General features: G+C 41.5%; 1 protein-coding gene across 2 annotated transcripts in view; it reads left to right on the forward strand.

The window, feature by feature from the left end:
- cskl (c-src tyrosine kinase-like) overlaps positions 1–12639 on the forward strand; it is a 31636-nt gene extending 18997 nt beyond the window's left edge. For both annotated transcript variants that reach the window (XM_077519634.1, XM_077519633.1), the window contains 12 exons: positions 4–87; positions 549–662; positions 733–845; positions 4776–4995; positions 8503–8596; positions 8677–8742; positions 9340–9439; positions 9535–9625; positions 9761–9834; positions 10021–10216; positions 10324–10410; positions 11538–12639. In XM_077519634.1, the coding sequence (XP_077375760.1) occupies positions 73–87; positions 549–662; positions 733–845; positions 4776–4995; positions 8503–8596; positions 8677–8742; positions 9340–9439; positions 9535–9625; positions 9761–9834; positions 10021–10216; positions 10324–10410; positions 11538–11720 (1353 nt within the window). In that variant the 5' untranslated portion in view covers positions 4–72 and the 3' untranslated portion in view covers positions 11721–12639. The remainder of the gene's footprint in view (positions 1–3; positions 88–548; positions 663–732; positions 846–4775; positions 4996–8502; positions 8597–8676; positions 8743–9339; positions 9440–9534; positions 9626–9760; positions 9835–10020; positions 10217–10323; positions 10411–11537) is intronic.
- Positions 12640–21579: the final 8940 nt, after the last annotated feature.

Consider the following 21579-nt stretch of genomic DNA (forward strand, 5'->3'; position numbering starts at 1 on the left):
CAGCTCTGATGGTACCAGGTGAACAGTAAGCGCTACCTGCCTGAGGACTCCTGCTGCCCACTTCCTCTCATCATGTCTGGGATTCACGTAAGTCAATCTCACATCATCATACCTGTCCTGACACAAGCTTAGTCCATGATACATGGATATTTTTTAAGCTAATTTATTTGGACTTTTGTGTGGAATGCAATGTTGTATATTTTATATTTTACGTTATCATGGTTTGTTTTAATGTCTGTATTTAATGTAAAGTTTACACATTTCTTGATTGCCACTTGGAAACGCCATATTTCATATCCCTTCATCGGTTTTCTTTTGGCTTGAGATGTGGAGACTGATTAGCCCACTCCATGACCTTGATAGGCTGGTACTTGAGCCACCACTTTGTTGCATCAGTTTTCAGTCATTATTACGTGAGAAACCCATTCATGAACCAATTTCAGTGTTTTTTGTGCTTGCCTATTTGTCAGTAGCTGTTAGCCACTTGGAGCCATGGAGCGGGTTTGCACGTTGGTACTGATGCCTTGATCTTCCCTTCTGTGTTGCAGGCGCCGTGGTCGACAGGCACCGAGTGCGTAGCCAAATACAACTTCCAGACGGCCAATGAACAGGACTTGCCCTTCTGCAAAGGAGATGTGCTGACCATCATCGGAGTCACCAGGGTAACCAGGCGTCCGCTATCTCTGACTATCATATGTTATGATCACCTGAAGAAAATGTTTCTGTCTTCAGGATCCTAACTGGTACAAAGCGAGGAACATCGTGGGCAGAGAGGGAACCATTCCAGCAAACTATGTCCAGAAGAGGGAAGGAGTCAAATCGGGAGGGAAACTCAGCCTCATGCCGTAAGTACCCAAGGACAAACGTTAGCGCTAAAGGTGGAACTAAAAGCTCTTTACAGCTGCTGATGTGTGCCCTCAAAAGTAAATATCTTAACTTTCCAGCCCCTATGAAAGGAAAACCAAGTATTAAAGTGGCCTTATGGAAGAGCAACTAGTTGTAACACATTATATCTGGCCTGGGGAGTTGGTCGAAAAAAGAAGATGGAGAAGCATTCTAAAAGGGGAACATGAGGCAAGAGATTTAAGCAAATGACAGATGAGGCAAAGTGGACACACAAACTCCATTTTGACTCCACACCAGACACCGTGTCTCATTTGTCGATCCATAAAACGATCCCAAATTGAAAAATGCTGCGCTCCAACCAGACCGCCACTTCTGTGACCCCTTTGCACCCGTCATGAGCGTCACAGACGGCAGCATTCCACTTTTGGGTCATTGGGTCATGGGTTGTTACATAACAAAATTACTGATTGACCATGCAGCCAACAAACATCCTGTTGCTCCACTTGAGTCCAACTTTCTGTTTACTTATTCTTGTTTTTTTTTTTTTTTTTTATTTTAAACGAAATGCCCCAAAAATCAAATAAACTTGGGAGTTTAAAACATTATATTGTGCTCTGCGTTGGTGTGATTTCATCTTAGGCTGGGCGATATGGCCAAAAAACGAAATCTTGATTTTTGTGATTCAGGACGATTATGATTTTAATCAATTTTAATCTAATAAATCCAATACACATTTACTTAAAGGTTTTATTTATTTGAAAATAGTTTTGTGCAAAATGTTCACACAACAATAAAGTATAATGATCCTAGCTCAGTTTTAACGTAAACGCAACAGTCATAGTTTGTGCTTAAATGCCACGATGAAGTAAGCTATGTCTTGTCAACCACCCATCCAGCATTCTGCCAGTTGTGCAGAATTGCAACTCACAAAATGGCTTTTAATAATCCACAAGACAAAACTCGATTTCTCATGATTTTCAACGATTTGATTTTTAAAATGACGATGTGTCACATTATTTTGAGTTATTGCCCAGCCCTAATTTCATCTATTTGTGTTGTCTTTGTTATTCTTTGATACCATTGAAGGCAAAAGAGGAAAAGTATGATAACCATCCATCCAACATTTCCATATCTCAACTTGGGTCGAGTGAAGTAAGGACAGGTTGCCAGCCAGTCACACTACACATATAGACAAACTAGCATTAAATCCTGCATTCACAACAATGAACAATTTAGACTTCAGTGAAGCTAACAACAATGTTTTCGGGTTGTGGGGGGGAAGCTGGCATAGACCCACGCAAGTGGGGAGGGACTGAGCCAATATTTAAACCCACAGTCTCTGGACTGTGAAACAGATGCGTTTACCATTTCACCCTCCATGCTGCAGTGATGATAAACCTGACTCTAATACAAGTGTAAAAGTTCAACTAAGTTAACTTCACCGTAACGACACAAAACTAACTGGACTGTAGTGGACATAGATACATTGACTTCATATTATTAGTTTTGCCTCGTTTCCTCCATGGCAACTTGTTGATTTGCTTATTACTGGCAGATATTTTTGAAGAGCGCTCTGTCCCATCTCATCTGGGTTACATAATGGCTTCAGCTGTGGTCCTCTGACCCACTCAGACGGGACCCAGTGGGTACCACCGTCATTTAGTTACCCCTCTCTCCGCTGCCCTCAAGTGGCGGCTGCAAGGAAAGGTGATGCTGAATTTCCTCCTTTCTTAATGATTGACCTTTCCTGGAATCATGATTATAAAGTGTGGACAAAAAATAGACAACTACTTTATACATATATTTTATTTATTTATTTATTTATTTGCTGGCACTGTGGAGGCAAGAATAAAGAATGTGAATTCTAAATCAGTTTAAGGCAGCGATGGAAGAAAGAATGCACATGTCTGAGAGAAGTAAGGCAGAATCTAAAGAAAATATGCCACTAATGCCAGGGAAAAAAATGTCTGAGGGCAGCTAAAGAATGAAAGAGGTCAGAGAGAAGGAAGAAGGAAAGGTAGAAACAAAGGTAAGGAAGGAGAAGTTGGTTTTTCATTAAGGACTTTTAGATGTAAAGATGCAAGAGTAAAAAGCAACTGAGTGAAGGAAGGTGGAGGTCAGGAAGTACAATCTGCCAGGAAAAAATGCAAGTGTAATAAAATGGGAACATTTTAAAACTGTTTATGAACATTTGGTCCACCCTGTAAATTTTGTTTTACCTCATCTCTGTTCAATTTTAACTGGATTTACAACCAGTTTCTATTTTTAATGTTGAGTTTGTGTTTTACCAAGGATGTACCTATTATGAGGCGTGACAGGAAAGTTCCAGCACTGGTGTCACAAATTATATATTTAAAACCCAAACTACCAATGTTCTCCTTCAGTTTGAGCCAGACGATCATCCAACATTTTGACAAGATCCTCAGTGTGTGAGAGAGTTATTTCATTATAATAATAAAATCTCGTAGTTATATTATAATATCGTGATTCTTGCCTGCTCGCAATGGGCTGAGCATTCGACAGATCCTGGCAGAGAAGAACATCACAATTCTGGAGAAACCTCCCATCTTCACCTGGCATGTGTACATTTTTTTTTTCCCTCTTTCCCAAGCTCAGGAGAGCCATCAAGGGAATGTGGACAACTAGTTGTGACAACGGAGCTGCAGAAGATCCTGAGAGAATCCTTGCAGAAGTGCATAAAGGCACAGCAGAGAAGAATGGAAAAGTCTCAGCGGGATTCCTTTGATGGGGGAAACCTTTTAGTTTGGATTTTGAATATTCCCGATATGACACCAGTCCTGGAACTTTTCTGGCAGCCCTCATATTTTGCTGACAGTCCACATGATGGATAACCTTTTTTTACTTGAGCCTTATGCGAGATTATTTTTGAAACCCACTAACAGTCAAATCTCAGCCGTTGAACGTGTTTGCATGCACAGGTCTCAGGTTGAATGTTCAGTTAACAGTTCAATAGAGGTTTTATTAGTTTTTGGAACAGCATGGCGGAGCAGATCAAATGCCCTTGTGGGCCCTGTATTACAAACATTACATTAAGAAAAAGGATAAAGTTTAATAGCACCATAGCACTGCATATTGGTGAAAAGAAATTAAACCACACACTCACAAAATCTATATTTCTGTGGACCTAAGACCCCCTTGCCTGTGGATTATTGCTTGTTAAGGATCCGCCGTTCACGGAGAGGCAGCCTGCCCTGATCTCATCAAATTGAAACGCATTAAGCTGCTTTGCCACAAAGCCTTCCGCTGTCTGCAGGCGGAGGCCAACGACAAGGAGGGATGGATGCGAGCGGCCACAAGAAACAGACTAAATCAATTAGTGCCAGTAAATTGCCACCAGTTCACCAGTCATGACTCACAGACGGACGCTGTTATGGCTATGCGGCTTTTTGCCCCGGCAGGTGACTCTAATCGATGGCAAATGCAAATCTCATATTAACAGTACAAATATTTTACAAGAGACTTTTTAAAGTTTGTGTACTAATAATTGGTTCTCTGGCATGCAACCAAGTTGAATCTGACGAGGCTGTCTTCATGAGGGCTCTCGTTCTTTTTTTTTTTTCTTTTTTTTCCACATAATGTCGATGGGCTATAATAATTGACATGTATTTCAGTGACTTGGAGAAGTACTGTGAAAAGACAATCCGTGCTTTTGCTGTTTTTATGGGACCTTTTCTTCTTTGCTCGGCTAATAGGAAAACTCTGCGTCGTCATGGTAACTAAGGCTTTACTCTCCATTGGCCATGTATGGTAGTAGAGATGAGTAGTGTTTCGTTTGTACCACAGAACCACCCCCTCAAAACTGGCTTCTTTCAGCAAACAAATCACTGTAGTCTTGTCTGTAAACATCAAGAATGGCAATTATTTTTACTGCACCTAATCTTATATCCTTCTCTCTGGTCTCCTCTCAGTTGGTTCCACGGGAAGATCACCCGCGAGCAAGCTGAGCGGCTCCTTTACCCTCCAGAGACAGGCCTATTTCTGGTACGCGAGAGCACCAACTACCCGGGCGACTACACGCTGTGCGTCAGCTGCGACGGCAAAGTGGAGCACTACCGCATCATTTACCACAACGGCAAGCTCACCATCGACGAGGAGGAGTATTTCGACAACCTCATGCAGCTGGTGGAGGTGAGTGAGAAATGACCACTGTTACAACTCTGATAATACAGTGAAGGGCAAAAATTTACTGTGTCAACGTCGTCGCCATGGCGGTGTCGTTTGTACCAGTGACGTGCTGAAATAATTTTCATTTTTGATTGACACGTAACCTTCTTTACCTACCCTATTTACCAAGATGAATGTCTGTATACATTTATATAAACACCTCACTATGATGTGGTAGTCTGTGACTAGTCTACTCTTTTACATACCTGTATGTTTAAAATGCATTGAATGAACAAAAAATAGAATTGTGCTTCGATTTATTAACGCCATTACATAACTTTGAGCATGCAAAACAAAAAGACACACGCACACACACTAGGCATTCCCAATGGGGTTGACTAAACATCTCGCTTTCTTCAAAAAGCCTGTCTGATCTGTTATCTGCGAGGCTGGCAGGCAGATAGACTTTCATCCCGTATGGTGCTTTTAATTGGGCTGGCAATGGAAATGTACAATAAAACCTTCAAAGTAGCATCCAAATGGTTGCCCTCATAAAACCTAACAGTAAAGGCAATGTACTAAGTAACTTTAGTTAAACACAAGTTAACCAGTCGTATAATTTTTCAAACAATTGAATGCTCTCCTAATGCACACACACACAAACACTTTGACTGAGGCAGCTAGCAGCATATGGCTGCTAACCAAAAGCAAACATAGGAATATATATTTACTCAGTGCTATGTCTTTTATTTGTTGTCAATACCAGCTCCAACTGACTGTCCTATCACAATCTTTGATGCTGATTGATTTCAAATCTTCGGAGGTGCGCTGACAACTCCTGTGATATGCATCAACACACAGACACATACAACAGTCCACTTTTAATCACAGGTGAAAAGTAGAACTCCCCACTACATCACAGTTCACCAGTCACAGTCCTTCTGTATTGCAGTTTTTTTCTGTTAAACATGTAAAATCTCTTGAGAATCGGGTAAAACAAAACAAAAAACAAAACAAAAACAAGTGTTTTTGGTTCTCATGCCGCCGCGCCATCTGGTTCATTGTGTGCACCTCCACGTCGAATGTCAAGACCGGATGATGAACAGGATGTAGAGACCTACCAAAATAACATCAGCAACACACTTGCTAAAGCCATACAAAAGTACTTGGACACCATGTAACTATTTTCTGCTTTAAAATGAATGTGCTTTTTTGGCCACTAGGAAATGGATGGATGGATGGATCCTAATCCTATGATGTTGGTAAAAAATGAGATCTTAGTGTGGCCTCACCTGATTTTTTTATTTTTTTATTTTTTTATTTTTTCCACATTTATTCCTCAAAGTTTTGTTCAAACTCCCAATTTTGGAGCTTGAAGGTGCTAAGTGGGATTTTCACTATTGCTGTCCCCCATTTTACTATCTCCCTTTCTATCTTCGTGCCATTATCTTTCCCCTAGGCTGGATTTCTGCCTCCCTTGTGTAAACCTCAACTCTCTGTTACACCGCCTTCTCCTCTCTCTGTAGTCTATGTATAGCCTCCTGCATTCCCCACCGTGTCTTCCCTCCTCACAAGCAGAGGATTCCTTGCATTCTTAGTGTTTGTATTTTCCGGCTCGGCTAGCCCCGGCTCCCGTTGGCCTGTCGCAGCAGGCCTCAGTTCGTAGTCTGACAAAGAAGAAAGCACCCGCTGTGATGTCATACATCAGTCCAGTAGGCACTAAGTGATCACGCCTTCCTCTGAAATGATATTTCATCTTGTGCATCTGTATGCATTACATAATTCATTGTTCTCAGTGCTCACCCACGTGGGAATTTCCTTAGCTACAATGTCACCACCTGGTGGTTGTAGTCGCCAACGCATCCTCTCGGCCCATTGGTCATGCTGCAGTTTTGGAATTTGTTATGGACTCCCGTGAGCTTAAGCACGCTTTCTCAACTGCTGCTTCCCAAAATAAATATTTCCGGCTTCCACAGGCTGTGTCGCCTCATCTGCATCCTCATCACTGTTGTCATGTCACCCATTCTTCAACGCTCTGCAGTGGAGTTCATGCATTGCAAAGAGCTTTGGCCATGATGTCATCATCGTCCAATAGAAGAGCATGTACAGTACCGCCAAATTTTCAGAGACGAGCATGTCATTGGATGCAGATAATACAGAATGTACGCTTAATAATGAATAATACATAAGATTGGAGAACCTCTGTCGGCGTGTCAATTATTTAAATAATTTACAGGCTCATTTTCAGGAATAGGCAGATGACAAAATTTCGACTTAGTTGTGTACCGGTAGTTTCACTCCTGGCAAGCACTTGAGAGATGCGCTGCTATTTGTATGCAAGCAATTAAAATGTCACGTTACATATGCATCCCTTCATTGTCTGTACCCCCTATCTTCACTCGTGTTGTGGGTGTGCTGGAGATGTCCACTTTAAAATCTACGAGTTTATGACCTGGATCTGAAAGTTTATAGTGTAACCCAAATACTTTTTTTTTTTTTCACTATATGTTACATCTAGTTTAGTACCTCTAGCATTTGTTTCGCAAGTCTTATTTGTGGCGCCCTTGGGAGATTTTTTTCCATGGTTTTTTGACTAATTTCTTTGTGACAATGAGAGAAAAGGTGACAGTACCCTGAGCATTAAAAGACAAAAAAGAAAAAGATGACAGAACTGACTTTCGGGGAAGTGTTTCTTGTAACAGACAAAAAGCAGCAAAGCTAATGTGGTTGGTCCTCAAAGAAAAGTGTGAGATGAAAGTCAGAGCTGTCGCTGTAATGACACATCTTTCAGGTTCTCCTCAACAGGGGACACCTCGGAAACATCAGACACACTTTAGAAGTCTGTTTTTCTTTTTCTTTTTTCTTTTTTTTCTTTTTTTTTTTAAGGGTGTCCCACAATTAACAGCTGATAACTGATGTTGTGTTCGTTGTAGTTTTTTTTCTTTTCTTTTCCTTTTTTTTCTTTTTTTTTTTTTTTTTTTTTTTTTTTTTTTTTTTTTAAACACACACAACCCAGGAAAGGCAGTATATTGCTGCAACTGTGTGCTTTCACAAAGTGCATCAAAAGGACAAAAGCTTCTTTTACACAAATCCCAAAGAAGTTGGTGCATCAGAGCTGTACCCATTTTATTATTATTATTATTATTATTATTATTATTATTATTATTTTACACACAACCAAGCGAAGCAGTAATATTGGTTCTAAAAACAGTGTGTCGTTTCACACAGCAACCCAGCATCCTGCAATCTTACAATAACCTAATTCACATTGAGATGCTGCAAAACTGGTGTGTCACACATGTAATAAAATATCCCACTGCAAGCCGCCTTTGCTTTATAATTCAGAATGACTTCATTTTCGTGGAACAATATTGCGTTCAACACAACAGGACACCCAAGCATCACCCGTTTTGATATCACCTCCTAGCAAGGAATGTTGGCGGCGGCAATATACTCAATTGGTGCTATTTTTACAGAGCAGATATTGCATCTCGACAAAGCACTCTGTTTGTTCTCCTGTGTTCCTGGTAGCACTACACCAAAGACGCTGACGGCCTGTGCACCAGCCTCATCAAGCCCAAGCTGATGGAGGGCACTGTGGCGGCGCAGGACGAGTTCTCCAGGAGTAAGGACATTACGGACTCATGTTTTGTAGTTTAAAAAATAAAATAAAAAAATCCTCACTGGTGTTTGGTGTCCCTGCAGGTGGCTGGGCCCTGAACAGGAAGGAGCTGAAACTCCTGCAGACCATCGGCAAAGGAGAGTTTGGAGGTGAGTCAAATCTCAGACACCTTGATGTTTGACAATGGTTAGGATTTTAAGTTGGGGTTTCAAACCCAGTGTTAGGGCAACAAATTCGGGTTTCAGACAAGGGTTCGGGTTTCAAATTACTGCTTCAGGCCTGTGTTTGTGTTTCGCAGTAGGGTTTTAAACCAGGATTAGGATTTAAATTAGGTTTCAAAGCCAGGATTGGTGTTATAAAGTGGGATCTGCTTTCAAATGATGATTCAAACGTGGGTTTGGATTTCAAATGAAGCTTTTAAGATAGACTGGTATCAAGCCTGGGTCAGCTTTTAAAGGATAGGTTAGGCTCTCAAATAAGTATTTGAAGCCTGAGATCGGATTTGAAATAAATGTTTAGGTTTTGAGACGGGTTTACGGTTGAAAGCAAAGCTAATGGTCTCAAATTAGGGTTTCAAACAAGAGTAGGGTTTCAAGATGGGCCTGCAAATTAGAGTGGGTTTTAGGCCATGGTTATAGTTTTTTAGGTTATGATTTTGTCAGGGTTTATGACATAATTTCAAGTAGGAATACTGAAAAGATTCAGGGTGGCCTCAGTGTTCAAAGCCCATCTCCTTGTCTTGTCAGATGTGATGGTGGGCGACTACCGGGGGACCAAAGTGGCGGTGAAGTGTATCAAAAACGACGCCACAGCACAGGCTTTCATCGCAGAGGCCTCCGTCATGACGTGAGTCAATTCTGGCACATATTCCCAATCCACAATCTGATACAGTAAAATTCTTTAACGATAAACCTGCCGTCTTGTTTTGCATGTTTACACAGGCAACTGAGACACAACAACCTGGTGCAGTTGCTGGGAGTCATCGTGGAGGAGAGGGGAAGTCTCTACATCGTCACAGAGTACATGGCCAAGGTCAGTCAAACCACAGACTCTGGAGGAGGAACATTTATGGATTCATGCAGTATACATACACATAATCTCAAAAAACCCAAATAGTGATTTCCCCACTAAAAAAACCCCGCTTTGTTTCCTCCTTTTGCGAAACAGGGCAGCCTGGTGGACTACCTGCGCTCCCGAGGACGGACTGTGCTCGGTGGTGACTGTTTACTGAAGTTCTCACTGTGAGTTCTCTTTGTCTCTTGTCATAAATTTTAAAAATAAATAAACAGCTTGTCACATTTGAGCTGCATTTAAGGTTGAAGTACTGTGAAACTACATAAAAATAGACAAAAGAGTCAAGGCAGGTTGTTGTGGTCATAGTCCAATCATCATCTTGTTTAAGGAAAAAAAACATGTCCTCCCTGCAGTGACGTGTGCGAGGCCATGGAGTATCTGGAAGCCAACAACTTTGTCCACAGAGACCTGGCGGCCCGCAACGTGCTGGTGTCGGACGACAACATTGCCAAAGTTAGCGACTTCGGCCTGACCAAGGAGGCCTCCTCCATACAGGACACCGCCAAGCTCCCCGTCAAGTGGACCTCCCCTGAAGCGCTGAGAGAGAAGGTGGAGATTATTTTTAGTCTGTGTTAAGTGGCAGTCAAGTATATTTCTTAGCATCAAGTTGATTTTCTTGGGCAATGCTTCTTTTTTTAATTTTTTTTCCCCTGCAGAGGTTTTCCACCAAGTCAGATGTCTGGAGTTATGGAATCCTACTCTGGGAGATCTACTCCTTCGGCCGTGTGCCTTACCCTCGAATTGTGAGTACCTGAATGCTACACCAACATAATCAACAACAATTTACCATCTGCTATCTTTCTAGTATGCGTGATTCAAATTTGGTAGAATCAAACAAAATCCCTCAGGTTTTGAAATGGCCAAAATGGCCCTAAATCAGCTGCTTCAACTCAAAATGGATCATTTCTTCTTCTTTTGAGGCATGGCTTCTGACACATTTTGTGTTTCTTGACACTCATCACAATGTCACAGTGCAGTAGTAACTTTAGTTGCCCACAATCTTTATAAGTTGCTGCATTTCAGTTTCAGTCAAATCCACCCAACAAAGTCCCCGTTACCATGGCAAACATATACTGATATTTTCAAATTAAATGGGTTCATGTGTTATGTCAAAGTTTGAATAGCTTAGCTTCATTGTTTTCCTTTTGGGGGGAGTAGTTTGTCCCTTCAAAAAAAAAAAAAAAAAAAAAAACATTTTTAGTCATTGTATGCTAATTAGGACCTTTAATTGAGCATCTTCATAAGAAATAAATTCAAAATCGAATTCAAAGTGGCCAAGTACATTAACGTTTGAGAAATGATGAAATGATACTATTTTTGTCTACGGTAATTTGAAAGCCGATATCCTATGGACACTATAACACTAAACACAATATGGCACTAAATTGAACCCCCCAAAAAAAGGCCGTTACCCACCAAATTCAATTTCTCCTTGGTGCAACCAGATGTTACATTTTGACAAATTTTCATTTTTGGTTTGGATTGTCCCTTTTTTTTTCTTTCTTTCCCAAATGGGTCTGTTCATGAGACACGCCCACCTAATTGCTTGTTGCTCGGGAAGGAAGGAATCCAACAAAATGCCACTTAAAATGATCATAAAATAATTCAAGAGGGCCTTTTGCACCGCCTGCTCAGATCCTAATGCACATAAGCATCTTACACACTCTGAATTTGAGCTAATAAATGACTTGGGCCACTATTTTAATAAATACTGTAATTGTATGTTGGCGTGTCATTATTTTTCAAATCGTCTTGTCAGCTACATTTAAATTGTGCTTCTGGACTGTGAGGCCTTGTCCTGCAGGTGGCAGCATTGTTCCCTTTTGCACATCTACATGGTGATTATTTTGTGCTTCTCTCATTTGCTTAGCCACTGAAAGAGGTGGTGCCCCGTGTGGAGAAGGGCTACAAGATGGACGCCCCCGACGGATGCCCGCCGGTGGTGTACGACCTGATGAAGCAGTGCTGGACCCTTGACGCGGCGGTGCGGCCGTCCTTCCGCATGCTGAGGGAGAAGCTGCAGCATATCCGAGCCAAGGAGCTCTACCTGTGAAGCGGCGGGCGGGTGTGCGATTGATGATAGCTGGGGGGGGGGGTGAAAAGCAAAGGGACCACAACGAGCTTTCCTCCCGCCACCCCCGGACGCCCGCCAGCTTCCCTTAAAGGACCCACTTCCTGTTGGTGTCGTAAAGCTTTTGCCCAGTCCGCCGCTCTTTCCTTTCTTCTTGCTCCTCCTCTTCCTCTCCACCTGTTGAACACGGTATTAAGTGGAGGGGAGGCTGGCCTTTTCCTCCACCTTTGTCAGGTGCTCGCTCTTATCACGTCGCCCCTCCTGCATTTCGCCCCTTGCATGTCCCACTGCCGCCTCAGTCTCTTGTCCTCCTCCCTCTGCTGGCCGTGGTGTCAGGTGTGGGGCCTTCGCTCTGTGCCAAAGTGCCTCCAGTCCTCCAGAGCTCCACAAAAACGCTGCCGCTGTTTTGTTTTTTTGGGGGGTTTTGTTTTGTTGTTTTTTTAATTGCTTTGTTTTTCAGGGAGGTTATCAAACCAGTTTTCTAGTGCCGTATCTTTCTCCCAGTTTTTTTTTCTTCTTCTTCTTTTCAATGTCTCAACATTTTTCTGGGGTCCAGGAGCCATGATTGGCGGAAATGGAGGAGGGGGCAGGACGAGGACACGGAGCAAACCCTGAACGGTTCATCATGGGTTTTTTTATTTTTTTTATCAAATATATTTAAAGGATTTAAAAAAAAAAAAAAAAAAAAAAAAGACTGACTAGGGCAGATAATTTACAAAAAAAAACTATAAGGCGGGAGGGGGCGGTGGGGAATGGAGGTGCATGGTGTGCGTGTGTATGTTTGTGAGAGACTGTGTGTTAGTGTGTGTGCGTGTGAGTGAGAGGCCTTTGGTTCAACTGTCAGTGCTTTCAATGTTCATTGTTTTATGCTATCATGAATAAATCATTCCATCTGAGTAGACGTGAAAGCGCCACTATCATTGATTTCAATTGTAAACAAACAGTGCATACGAAAAGCATTCACTTTGCTTCAGTTTTCTCACATGCAACTTTTAACTTATTTAAAAAAAAAAAAAAAAAAAACACACACATTTACATGTAAGTATTCACAGTTTTTGCACTTCGCGTTATGGTAATCTGGTGTTGCATTTAGAGGGATTTTTTTTTTTTTTATTAATGTAATGCAACATTGTTCTAATAAGTGAAACATTGTGGAAAAAAATTCCGGATGCCCTGCATGTCGTCACTATGGTGCGCTGTGAGCGTCGCATGTTATGATTCCCAGGAGTCTTTGCGACAGCGGCGCAGTTACATAACCTCGCAGCGCCTACGGCCACCACTGTCCAGGCCCATCATGTGATGCCGCCGCCGTTCGGGCAACACTGACCGCATCAGGCCATACGTGACCTCTCTGCACACAAGTGTAAAGGTACACTGCCTTGAGGACATACATTTCCCATAATGCTTTTCACACACGTGATAAATATATATATATATATATATATATATATCCAGTCCTAGCACTCATGATCACTGTTCATCCTCCAGCGTGTGACAGTTTAAAGGCGTTAAATATGTTGAAATAATCCTGATGAGCAGTCTTGTGAGGAGGATGTGTGCTTATCAGCTTTTAATAAGAACATGTGCACCTGGCTCCTGACAGCAGCAACACATTACCAAGCGTAATTAATCAGATTACAACAATTTATTTATTAATTTTTCTTAAATCCGTGTCGTGACCGAAGCCGGACCTGACTCTGTTTCATGATGCTGTGACAGAATGAGGATGACGGCCGAGGCCTGGATGCTACCGGCTCTGTTTCCCAGTAACGCTTTTGCATGAGATTTAGTAAGTCATGTGACTCATCGGCCTGTGAGGCCCAATTCACTCTGCATTAATTACTTCCCCTTTTTTTTTTTTTTTTTCTTCTTTTTTTTTTTTAACACTGGATTTGCAACGACGCAGGTTGACTTACTCCCACACAGGATTTGTTGAGGCGCTCCAAGGAAGCTGCGGGATATGAATGTTGATTGAGGGGAGCAGGTTGACGCCGTTAGGAAGCAGCCGGGAATAATGTTTGAACGCCTTTAGAACCTAAAAAAAAGTTCAGTTTTGACTTCCGGCTGTCTTGCTCGTCGAGTTGTGTTGCTCAAACTGAACAATTTGAATTTTGTGCTGCAATGTAGCATCATCCATCTGTTTTGTATGGAAGGTTCCAATTTTGGATCAACAATCACACAAAATCTTGAGGACTCTTTGCTGAAAAACTCTCCTATTTGCGGTTTGTCATTGAACCCTTGGAAATATTGAAAAGGACCCAAAATTGTCCACATGAACTAAAATGACTGACTTGCTGCTTCCCCGATCCAAGATGACTGTTCTTGAAATTTTGTGTGTCTACTCATGATATAATGTATGTGCCTACCAAATAGTATTTTGCTAAGTAAAAGTTGTTTCTGGGGATGAGCTTTTAAAATAAAATAAAATACCATAGCTGTTTATTGTATATTAAAGCCACAAATACATTAGCATTTATTCTATCACTGCATAATATTTTATACATAGTCAATATAGCATTTGTAGCTAGGACTTGACAAAAGTACCCACAATGACGTACGGGAAGACTATTGAATGGTTATTACCAGATTCGCGTTGATGAATACAGTGCAGTCAATGAGCATGGGAGTTTTCCAGCTGATAAGGTATTGAATTGTACTGACACCGTCATTAGCTGAAAATGAATTTAGCTTTTAATGACGCAGGTGGCTGTTTTTACACTTTTCAGAGCATAATGGAGGACAAATGGGCTCCCCCAACAATATGTAAATTCCCAAATGCCTGACCACAAATATGTGATTGTTAAATGTACATAAAAATGTAATTTTGCCTAGTTTAGGCTGCCACAATTGTAAATAGAATGTAGCTAAAAGACAATTGGCTAACAGCATAAAATGACTGGATAAGCTATCAACCAGCTGCTACGCCACGAGAGCAAACTATAATGTTAATCAATCTGATCTAGAAATTATTTTTTTAATTAAAAATAAAAATATCTAACGTCATTACAATCCTAAATGAAAAGAACACAGGTGAAAGGATAATGGCTAACAACTAGCATCAAAGTAGCAGACAAGGTCGTTTTGTCGGGTGTCTGAATGGTGATTAGTTTTATTTTGTTTTAATTGTAATCAGCTTTATTATAGGCAGTAGCCTACAGTGTCCAAATGGTTTGTAAATCTACCTCACAGATTTGAGGTTCTGGGTTTGAATTACAGTTTCATTGTGTGAAAAACAACAAAACTCGAACCCCGTTGAACTCCCTGGTTCCCACAAGATAATAATGCAAAATCCTTGGTGCACAACAGCACAGTGACATACTTGGACTGGAATGCACTTTTTAATTTCCAGTTTGTGACTAGCATGTAAAGCGTATTGACAGTCTCCATTGCAACAGTTGATTGGAGTCCCTTCTGACTGTTCAGTGTGATGTCTGCTGTTGTGCACGTGCTCCATGCCGTGATCTAACCGCCTGGCCGGCGGCGGGCATGTTGGCCGCCTTTTGACTTTGGCAAATATCAAGGTCCTCCCCCGAGTCGCGTTGGAACATGTTTTTTTATGCGTCGCTTGTCAGCATGAATTTGCATTGCGCGCTCCACATTTCACCTCCTCTTCCCTTCCTCCAGCTTGCCGCTTCCAATGCATGCAGGAACACAAGGGAAGGGCAAAGGGCCCTGCGGCTCCTTTGTGCCGCCATGTCATGTCCTCTGAACCAGAGCGTCGTCAGAAGATGCAGCTCCGATTATTACCGGATGTTTTGACGCTTGTTGGTGGCATAAAGGCCTTAAACAAGGAAGTGTCCAACAGGATTTTTGTTGTTGTTGTTCTTGTTGTTAACTAAAATGCAGGTTAACATAACACAAAGTTAGCAATTAGCATTGCTGGCATGTAAAACTCGGATTTCATCAGCACAACAATAAAGGTGTTAGAAAAGAGAACACTCACAGAAGATGTAGCTCAATCCAAACTAGTATTGCTAGCTGAACCATGCTAGCTAATGAAACCAGGCAATGCCTTATGATGAGACTGTGGTACATTAATCTTGTGAGCTAAAACATGCTAATAAACGTATCGCTAACAGTATAATACTTAAGTACGAGGGTTGTATTCGTGCTCCTTTTACTGGAGTATTTTCACACAAGTTTCTGTACCTACCTGGATGGGCAAATGCTAAAACATAATGTGAAAGAATCCCACTCTAAAATGGTATCTCCAACCAGGGGTAATGAAGATATACTCCATGTAAAGCCAGAGTAGATTTTGTTGTCGCTATTTTAGGTAGAAGCCATGCCAGGCAGGCTGGCTATGTGATCTGCACACCAACTAGCTGCAAACTTCACCTGCCAACATTTTGTTCATTGAAGTTGCCGAGAGCGGCCTGGCCACCATTTGGCGACACTGCTGTGCAATGTTTGTTGGCCGGCGCTGAAGGACGACTAGTCATTGCTACGCGTTAGGCGAAACGTGACGGCGAGGCACGTCCACTCGTCTCACGTCTTAATGTCGCGGCGATGGCTTCTGGCAGGCTGCCTGAGCAGATGATGTCTTTATGCACCTCCGACGGGAGGAAGCGCTCCACTTGGCAGAGCTTAAGATGCCACACTGCAAAGAGGAAGTGTGAATTGGCTCCAAAAATGAATTTCAAGTAACTGTTCGTATTGGAGGCAGTGGGTGGAAGAGTTGTTAGCGATGCTAAGATTCTGACGTGTTTGATTTCCAATACCTAGCAAAGCAATTGTTAAAACACATAAATTAGCTTCATTATTGACCAAAATGTGCGCTTTAAGTTAGTTGAAGGCTAAATTGTCTTCATTTATAGAAACACATTCCATTTGTCAAAGACTCAATCTTCTTGGTGACGTGAAAGATGTTATTTGTGTTAAAGAATCAAAATGTATTGACTTAAGTTAAATTGCCTTTGACGTTTACAGAAGCGTGTTAGCTAGTTTTGTCGAAGACACAACAATGTGCTTTTTTGTTGAGCTCTAAATTGTATTCAGCGTTGAAAAACTGTAGTCCTACACTTTGCCTATACAGGTTGTCTAGTAGGCTATATTGTGTTTATTGAAGACTAACTTGTTTTTCAAGTTTACAAAATTGTGTACCTTAATGGAGACGATTGATTCACAAAACTCAGAAAAACATTTATTAGATGTGTTTAATACTACCAATAAAACTAATAAAAACTATTAATGTACAGAAAATGTGAATATGTGTGTCCACTGTCAAGTGAAGAGTCAATGTCGTGATGAAACTAAATACGTCGTCTTTCTCTATTGAAGTGACCCGTCTCTGCGTGGATGACTCGGCGAGGGCCCGAGGAGGACGTAACGTAAATGCTTGTGACACATGAGGAGTGGCGGCCGAGCGTGAGTAATGTTGGAGGTTCACGAAATGTCGCCAAGACTGCAGCTAAAAAATGCACACTCGACCACTTGTCACAACCCCACATTTTTGCTGGATGTTTCCACCTTTCTGCTTCAAATGCTGACTTAACTTGCTTTGTATATTCTCACATTTTTCTTCTTCTCCATAAGACTCCTTGTTCATATTTCTTTTTAAATTGTTTTTGTGTGAATTTAGATGCATTTTTCTGACAAATTGTTGGTTAATTGAAAGTTAAAGGAGGTCAACGTAGGTGTTCATGAAATCAAAGATGTTAGGTTTGCCATGGGGTAATGCCATAATTGCACATGTCAATAACCCCGTAGCATTATGGGAACAAATAGAATGTTTTTAGCATTTAGGAGAAGTTTTACCATTACGTTCGAACGATTCTACTAATGCGTTTGAACAACTTTACCAAGAGGTTCAAATGACATTATTATGTTGGAGCGACTTTATCAAATAGTTCGAACGACTTTATCAATACATTCGAATGACTTTATCGTACTGTAGCTCCATTTTGTTTGTTGTTTTTAATCCATACAACAGTGACAAACATTTTTCTTCGTATTTCCTCGAATGCAAATGTGGCAGTGTACAGTATGTAATCGGTTGTTGTTGTTTGCTGTGTAATTCATGCAGCATGGTGTAAATACAGCGTGAAGTGTGAAGAGAATGTACCCAAGGGGATTAGTCGAGTTTCCTAAATAAATAAATAAATAAAATTGCACCACACAAAATGAGCATCCAGCTTGTAAATAAAAGCTTATTCCGCGAGTGGAGGCTCATAGAGACCCTTGGACGCTATTCCCATCATGGCGGTCCTGTGCACCAAGGGGCCAGAAGTGCACACAAAAAGGGCTGTATGGGCACAGAAGCATGGCACCAGGGGGCAGGGGGAGACCCAGATGAGCACTCAGCATTGCTAATGAAAAAAAAAACAACTGGGGAAATGCAATGCAAAGAATGTGGCTTTGTGTTGTTTTAGAATGTTAACCTTTGTTTTGATTTGTTTTATTAATGTTTGTTTGTTTGTTTTTTGTTTCTTTTTAAGTGTCTTCTTTTTTTCAATTAAATTTTTAATTTTCTTACTTTTCCATTCTGGAACCTTCTGTCCCGTGATGTAACATCATGTCTGTGCAGTTCTCAGCTCCTTCATTAAATCAATGCGTCATGCCACTGCACGTGTGCTAGCATGTTAGCCGTTAGCACACACATCCCAGCCAGAGGTCAAACATGCTACTTTCCCTTTTTTTAGTTTGGTTCCCGCTTTAATGGATCACTGCTTTAATGGCTGCCACGCATTTGCCCGTGTGTCCCCGTTTGGGCTCTTTATCTGCCAATGTTGACGCTTGAGTGAGAAAAGCAGCTATTAGCATTGTGTCGTTGGTGCACTCGATGCACTCGGCCTTGTTGCATAATGGCATGATTAATTTGGGGAAATGGTCGTCCTCATTACTTTGTGGTGGGTGGAACGTTCAGCGGACACTTGCACAATGTAATGACAACTTTTAGGAGAGCCTTATAGAGGCAAAAATAACGGGAATACAAATATAGTCAACATATTAACTTGTCAACAAAGAAACAGTTGGGAATGAATAATTCACTAATTATTCAGTTCACTAATAGCCAATCATTTGGAGGACTAATTTCATTAAGACGGTGGACGCTTTATAAACGGCAGCGTGTGTGGTTTGTGCGTTGTAGCACGTGTGACCTCGGTTCAGTGAAATTGCTTTACGTAAGCATGACACAACGCAGCTTTTTTTGTAGTCTGCAGCCCCAAGGAGCTTTTTGCGTCACGTGACCTCCACCATTCCATTCATGCTGCACCGTTGACAACAGCTCATATGCACGTTTACAATTGCAAGTTCTGAATCAGTCAAATGTGAGTCACGAGAAGCGGAAGAACTTTATAAAAACGACGACTGTTCTTTATGGTAAGAGGAAGCTGTTGTCAGGAACATTTTGTCAGATATTTAGTGCGATAATAGACTGTGAAAGCCCCCCCGTCAATCACAGCGGACGGCGGCCATTTGTGTGATGTTCATAGTGTGAAAAGCTCACTTATGTAATGCCTAACAGCCTTTGATTCTGTTGGCAGATGGGTTATTGATACTGCGTTTTGCAATGTAGATATCTACTAATATGACTTTACAGCTGGGCTCCCTAAATGGTGGCATTTTGCCCCTAAAATTTGAGGCAATGCATAAAATTTTCATCTCGTGTCGCCAGCACAAGAAAATTTACTGATTTTTTTTTCCCCCCCCCCCCCACACTTTACTGTTTCTTTTTTTTTTTTTTTTTTTTTTTGCCGACAAACTTCTGCTTCACACTTACTTGCCACAATACTGAATATTTGGAATTACTACCGTTAATGCAGCCATTTTTAATAACTAGTAATATTTGATGCATGTGTAATCAAGTAGGCTGATTAAAGTTACTTTTCATAGATGCATTACTATTACTTTGTGACAAAACAAAGTTGGCAAATTGTATAACTGTTGAATATCTGTCTTCATGGAAGACTTTTTAAAATATTATTATATTGCATTTATGAAAATGTTTTCAATGTAACTTTTTTTTTTTGTTTGTTTGTTTTCATTAACTAAAATAATAACCAGGGGTGCACTGAAGTGGCACATCGGTGCGTATGCCCCCAGAAAATTTTGATGACCTACCCAAGTATTTGGCTCTTTTTTTTTTTTTTGCAATGGCAGATGAGGCTTCATTAGCTTAAGTCATACTAATAACATTGCACTGAACTCGTCCTTTGCATGAACATATTAAATAGATTTAATAAACTGCTTTGTACATTATGACATTTCTCAGGTTTATTTAATCTTATCGGCCTCTCATTTTAGTCCAATTGGTACATCATACAAATGCAGGAAAAAGCTTACCGCGCCGCCATGTGGTGATCATAAAGCTAACATGTCCGGGCATCTTGTCAATTCAGTCTAACGTCCCGTCCAGCCTCGGGAGGTTTGACGGCCAGCCAGCTCACCTCACCTTGGACCTCGGCCGCGACCAAACGGCGAGACGCTCCGATTGAGCCGACTTAATTGAATTCAGTGAGCGAAAGAAGTCCGTGTGAGTTGGGGGGGAAGGTACAGCCAGGACTCCAGCAGGGATGAAGATGACACAGTTGCCTTGGGGGAGGGAAAGGCTGGATTCAGCCGAGCATTATGAGACATTTTCAGCGGATTTCGTCAGAGCTCGTGTTGTTTGGGCCGGGACGAAGGGGCTGCGTGAGGTTGACTGGAGACATTTAGCAAAACATCCGATCTTATGTAAGCTCAAGAGGTGCTCAGTTTTTGTATCTAGAACCTGATCACAAGTGTTCTCGATATAACACAAGGACCCACAGTAGGTCATTGATTGAACTGAAATTAAACTTTGGTTTGAAACCGTACTTTGATGTCTTAAAGATGAGGTCCGGAGTTTTGACGTTTCTGTTTGTAAACAAACAGTTTCTGTTTGTAAACAAACAATTCAAAATGGACCCCTCCCATGGCTCAACCCACACGAGCTCAATCTTCATGCCAACCTGCCTCTAACCGCACTCGGTGACCGCTGACAGGTTTTATAGCTCAAAACAACATTAGCCTTTTAGCTTAGCTTCAGCTTCAATGCCAGGTGTAAGTATAAGGTCATAAGAAAAGTTCTATATTGTGGAGTTACGCTTGTTAAAGTAACTTAGCCTAGCATGTTGCTAAATCAGAAAGCTAACATTGTATTTTCTATTTGTCACTTACCTGTCCAAGCAGGCCAACTCTTCGTCGCTCTTCAGCCCAAGCCGCTCCTAAGGGCTCAGAAGCGAGTAAATGCAATTCCAAGATTTACTCTTGATTTCGACCGTACTTGGATTGTCAATGCTGCTTATTGGTGCCGGTTAGCATGGGTTCACTTCTCCGCCTGGGAGACCATTTACATTTACATTTACATGATGTGAGTGAGTGAGTGAGTGAAAAAATAAATGAATAAATAAAAATTTGTGCGTGTTGTCAAGTTGCGGGCGGGAGTGACGTCCTGCAGCCGACAAATTCGCCCGGCCCGTCTGCCTACAGTGAGTGAAAGGCCCCCCGCCACCCCCCGCTCTGCGATTGTTTATAGGGGTAAACAACTGTCTATCCACAGAAACGTCCTGCTGTTGACAAGACAAACACAAAATGGCAAAAATACAGGCTGGGGGGTGGATGTAGAGGGAAAAAATCACCACCACACATTAACAGAAGCCCAGAGGTGTAGATTGAGAAGGAGTTCACAGGTATACATCCTGTGTTTATATCGTGCATTTTCCTGAGGGAAAACAGAAGACCCTGCCTTTAAACCCAACACTGTTTTGAAGTAGGGTTTTAAACTAGGGATTAGGGTTTCAAAGTAGGATTTTAAACTTGAGTTAGGGTTTCAACGATGAGTTCAAAACTAGGATTAGATTCTCAAAGTAGGATTTCA

Source organism: Festucalex cinctus, chromosome 4 (genome assembly GCF_051991245.1).
Source record: "Festucalex cinctus isolate MCC-2025b chromosome 4, RoL_Fcin_1.0, whole genome shotgun sequence".
NCBI classification, from domain to species: domain Eukaryota; kingdom Metazoa; phylum Chordata; class Actinopteri; order Syngnathiformes; family Syngnathidae; genus Festucalex; species Festucalex cinctus.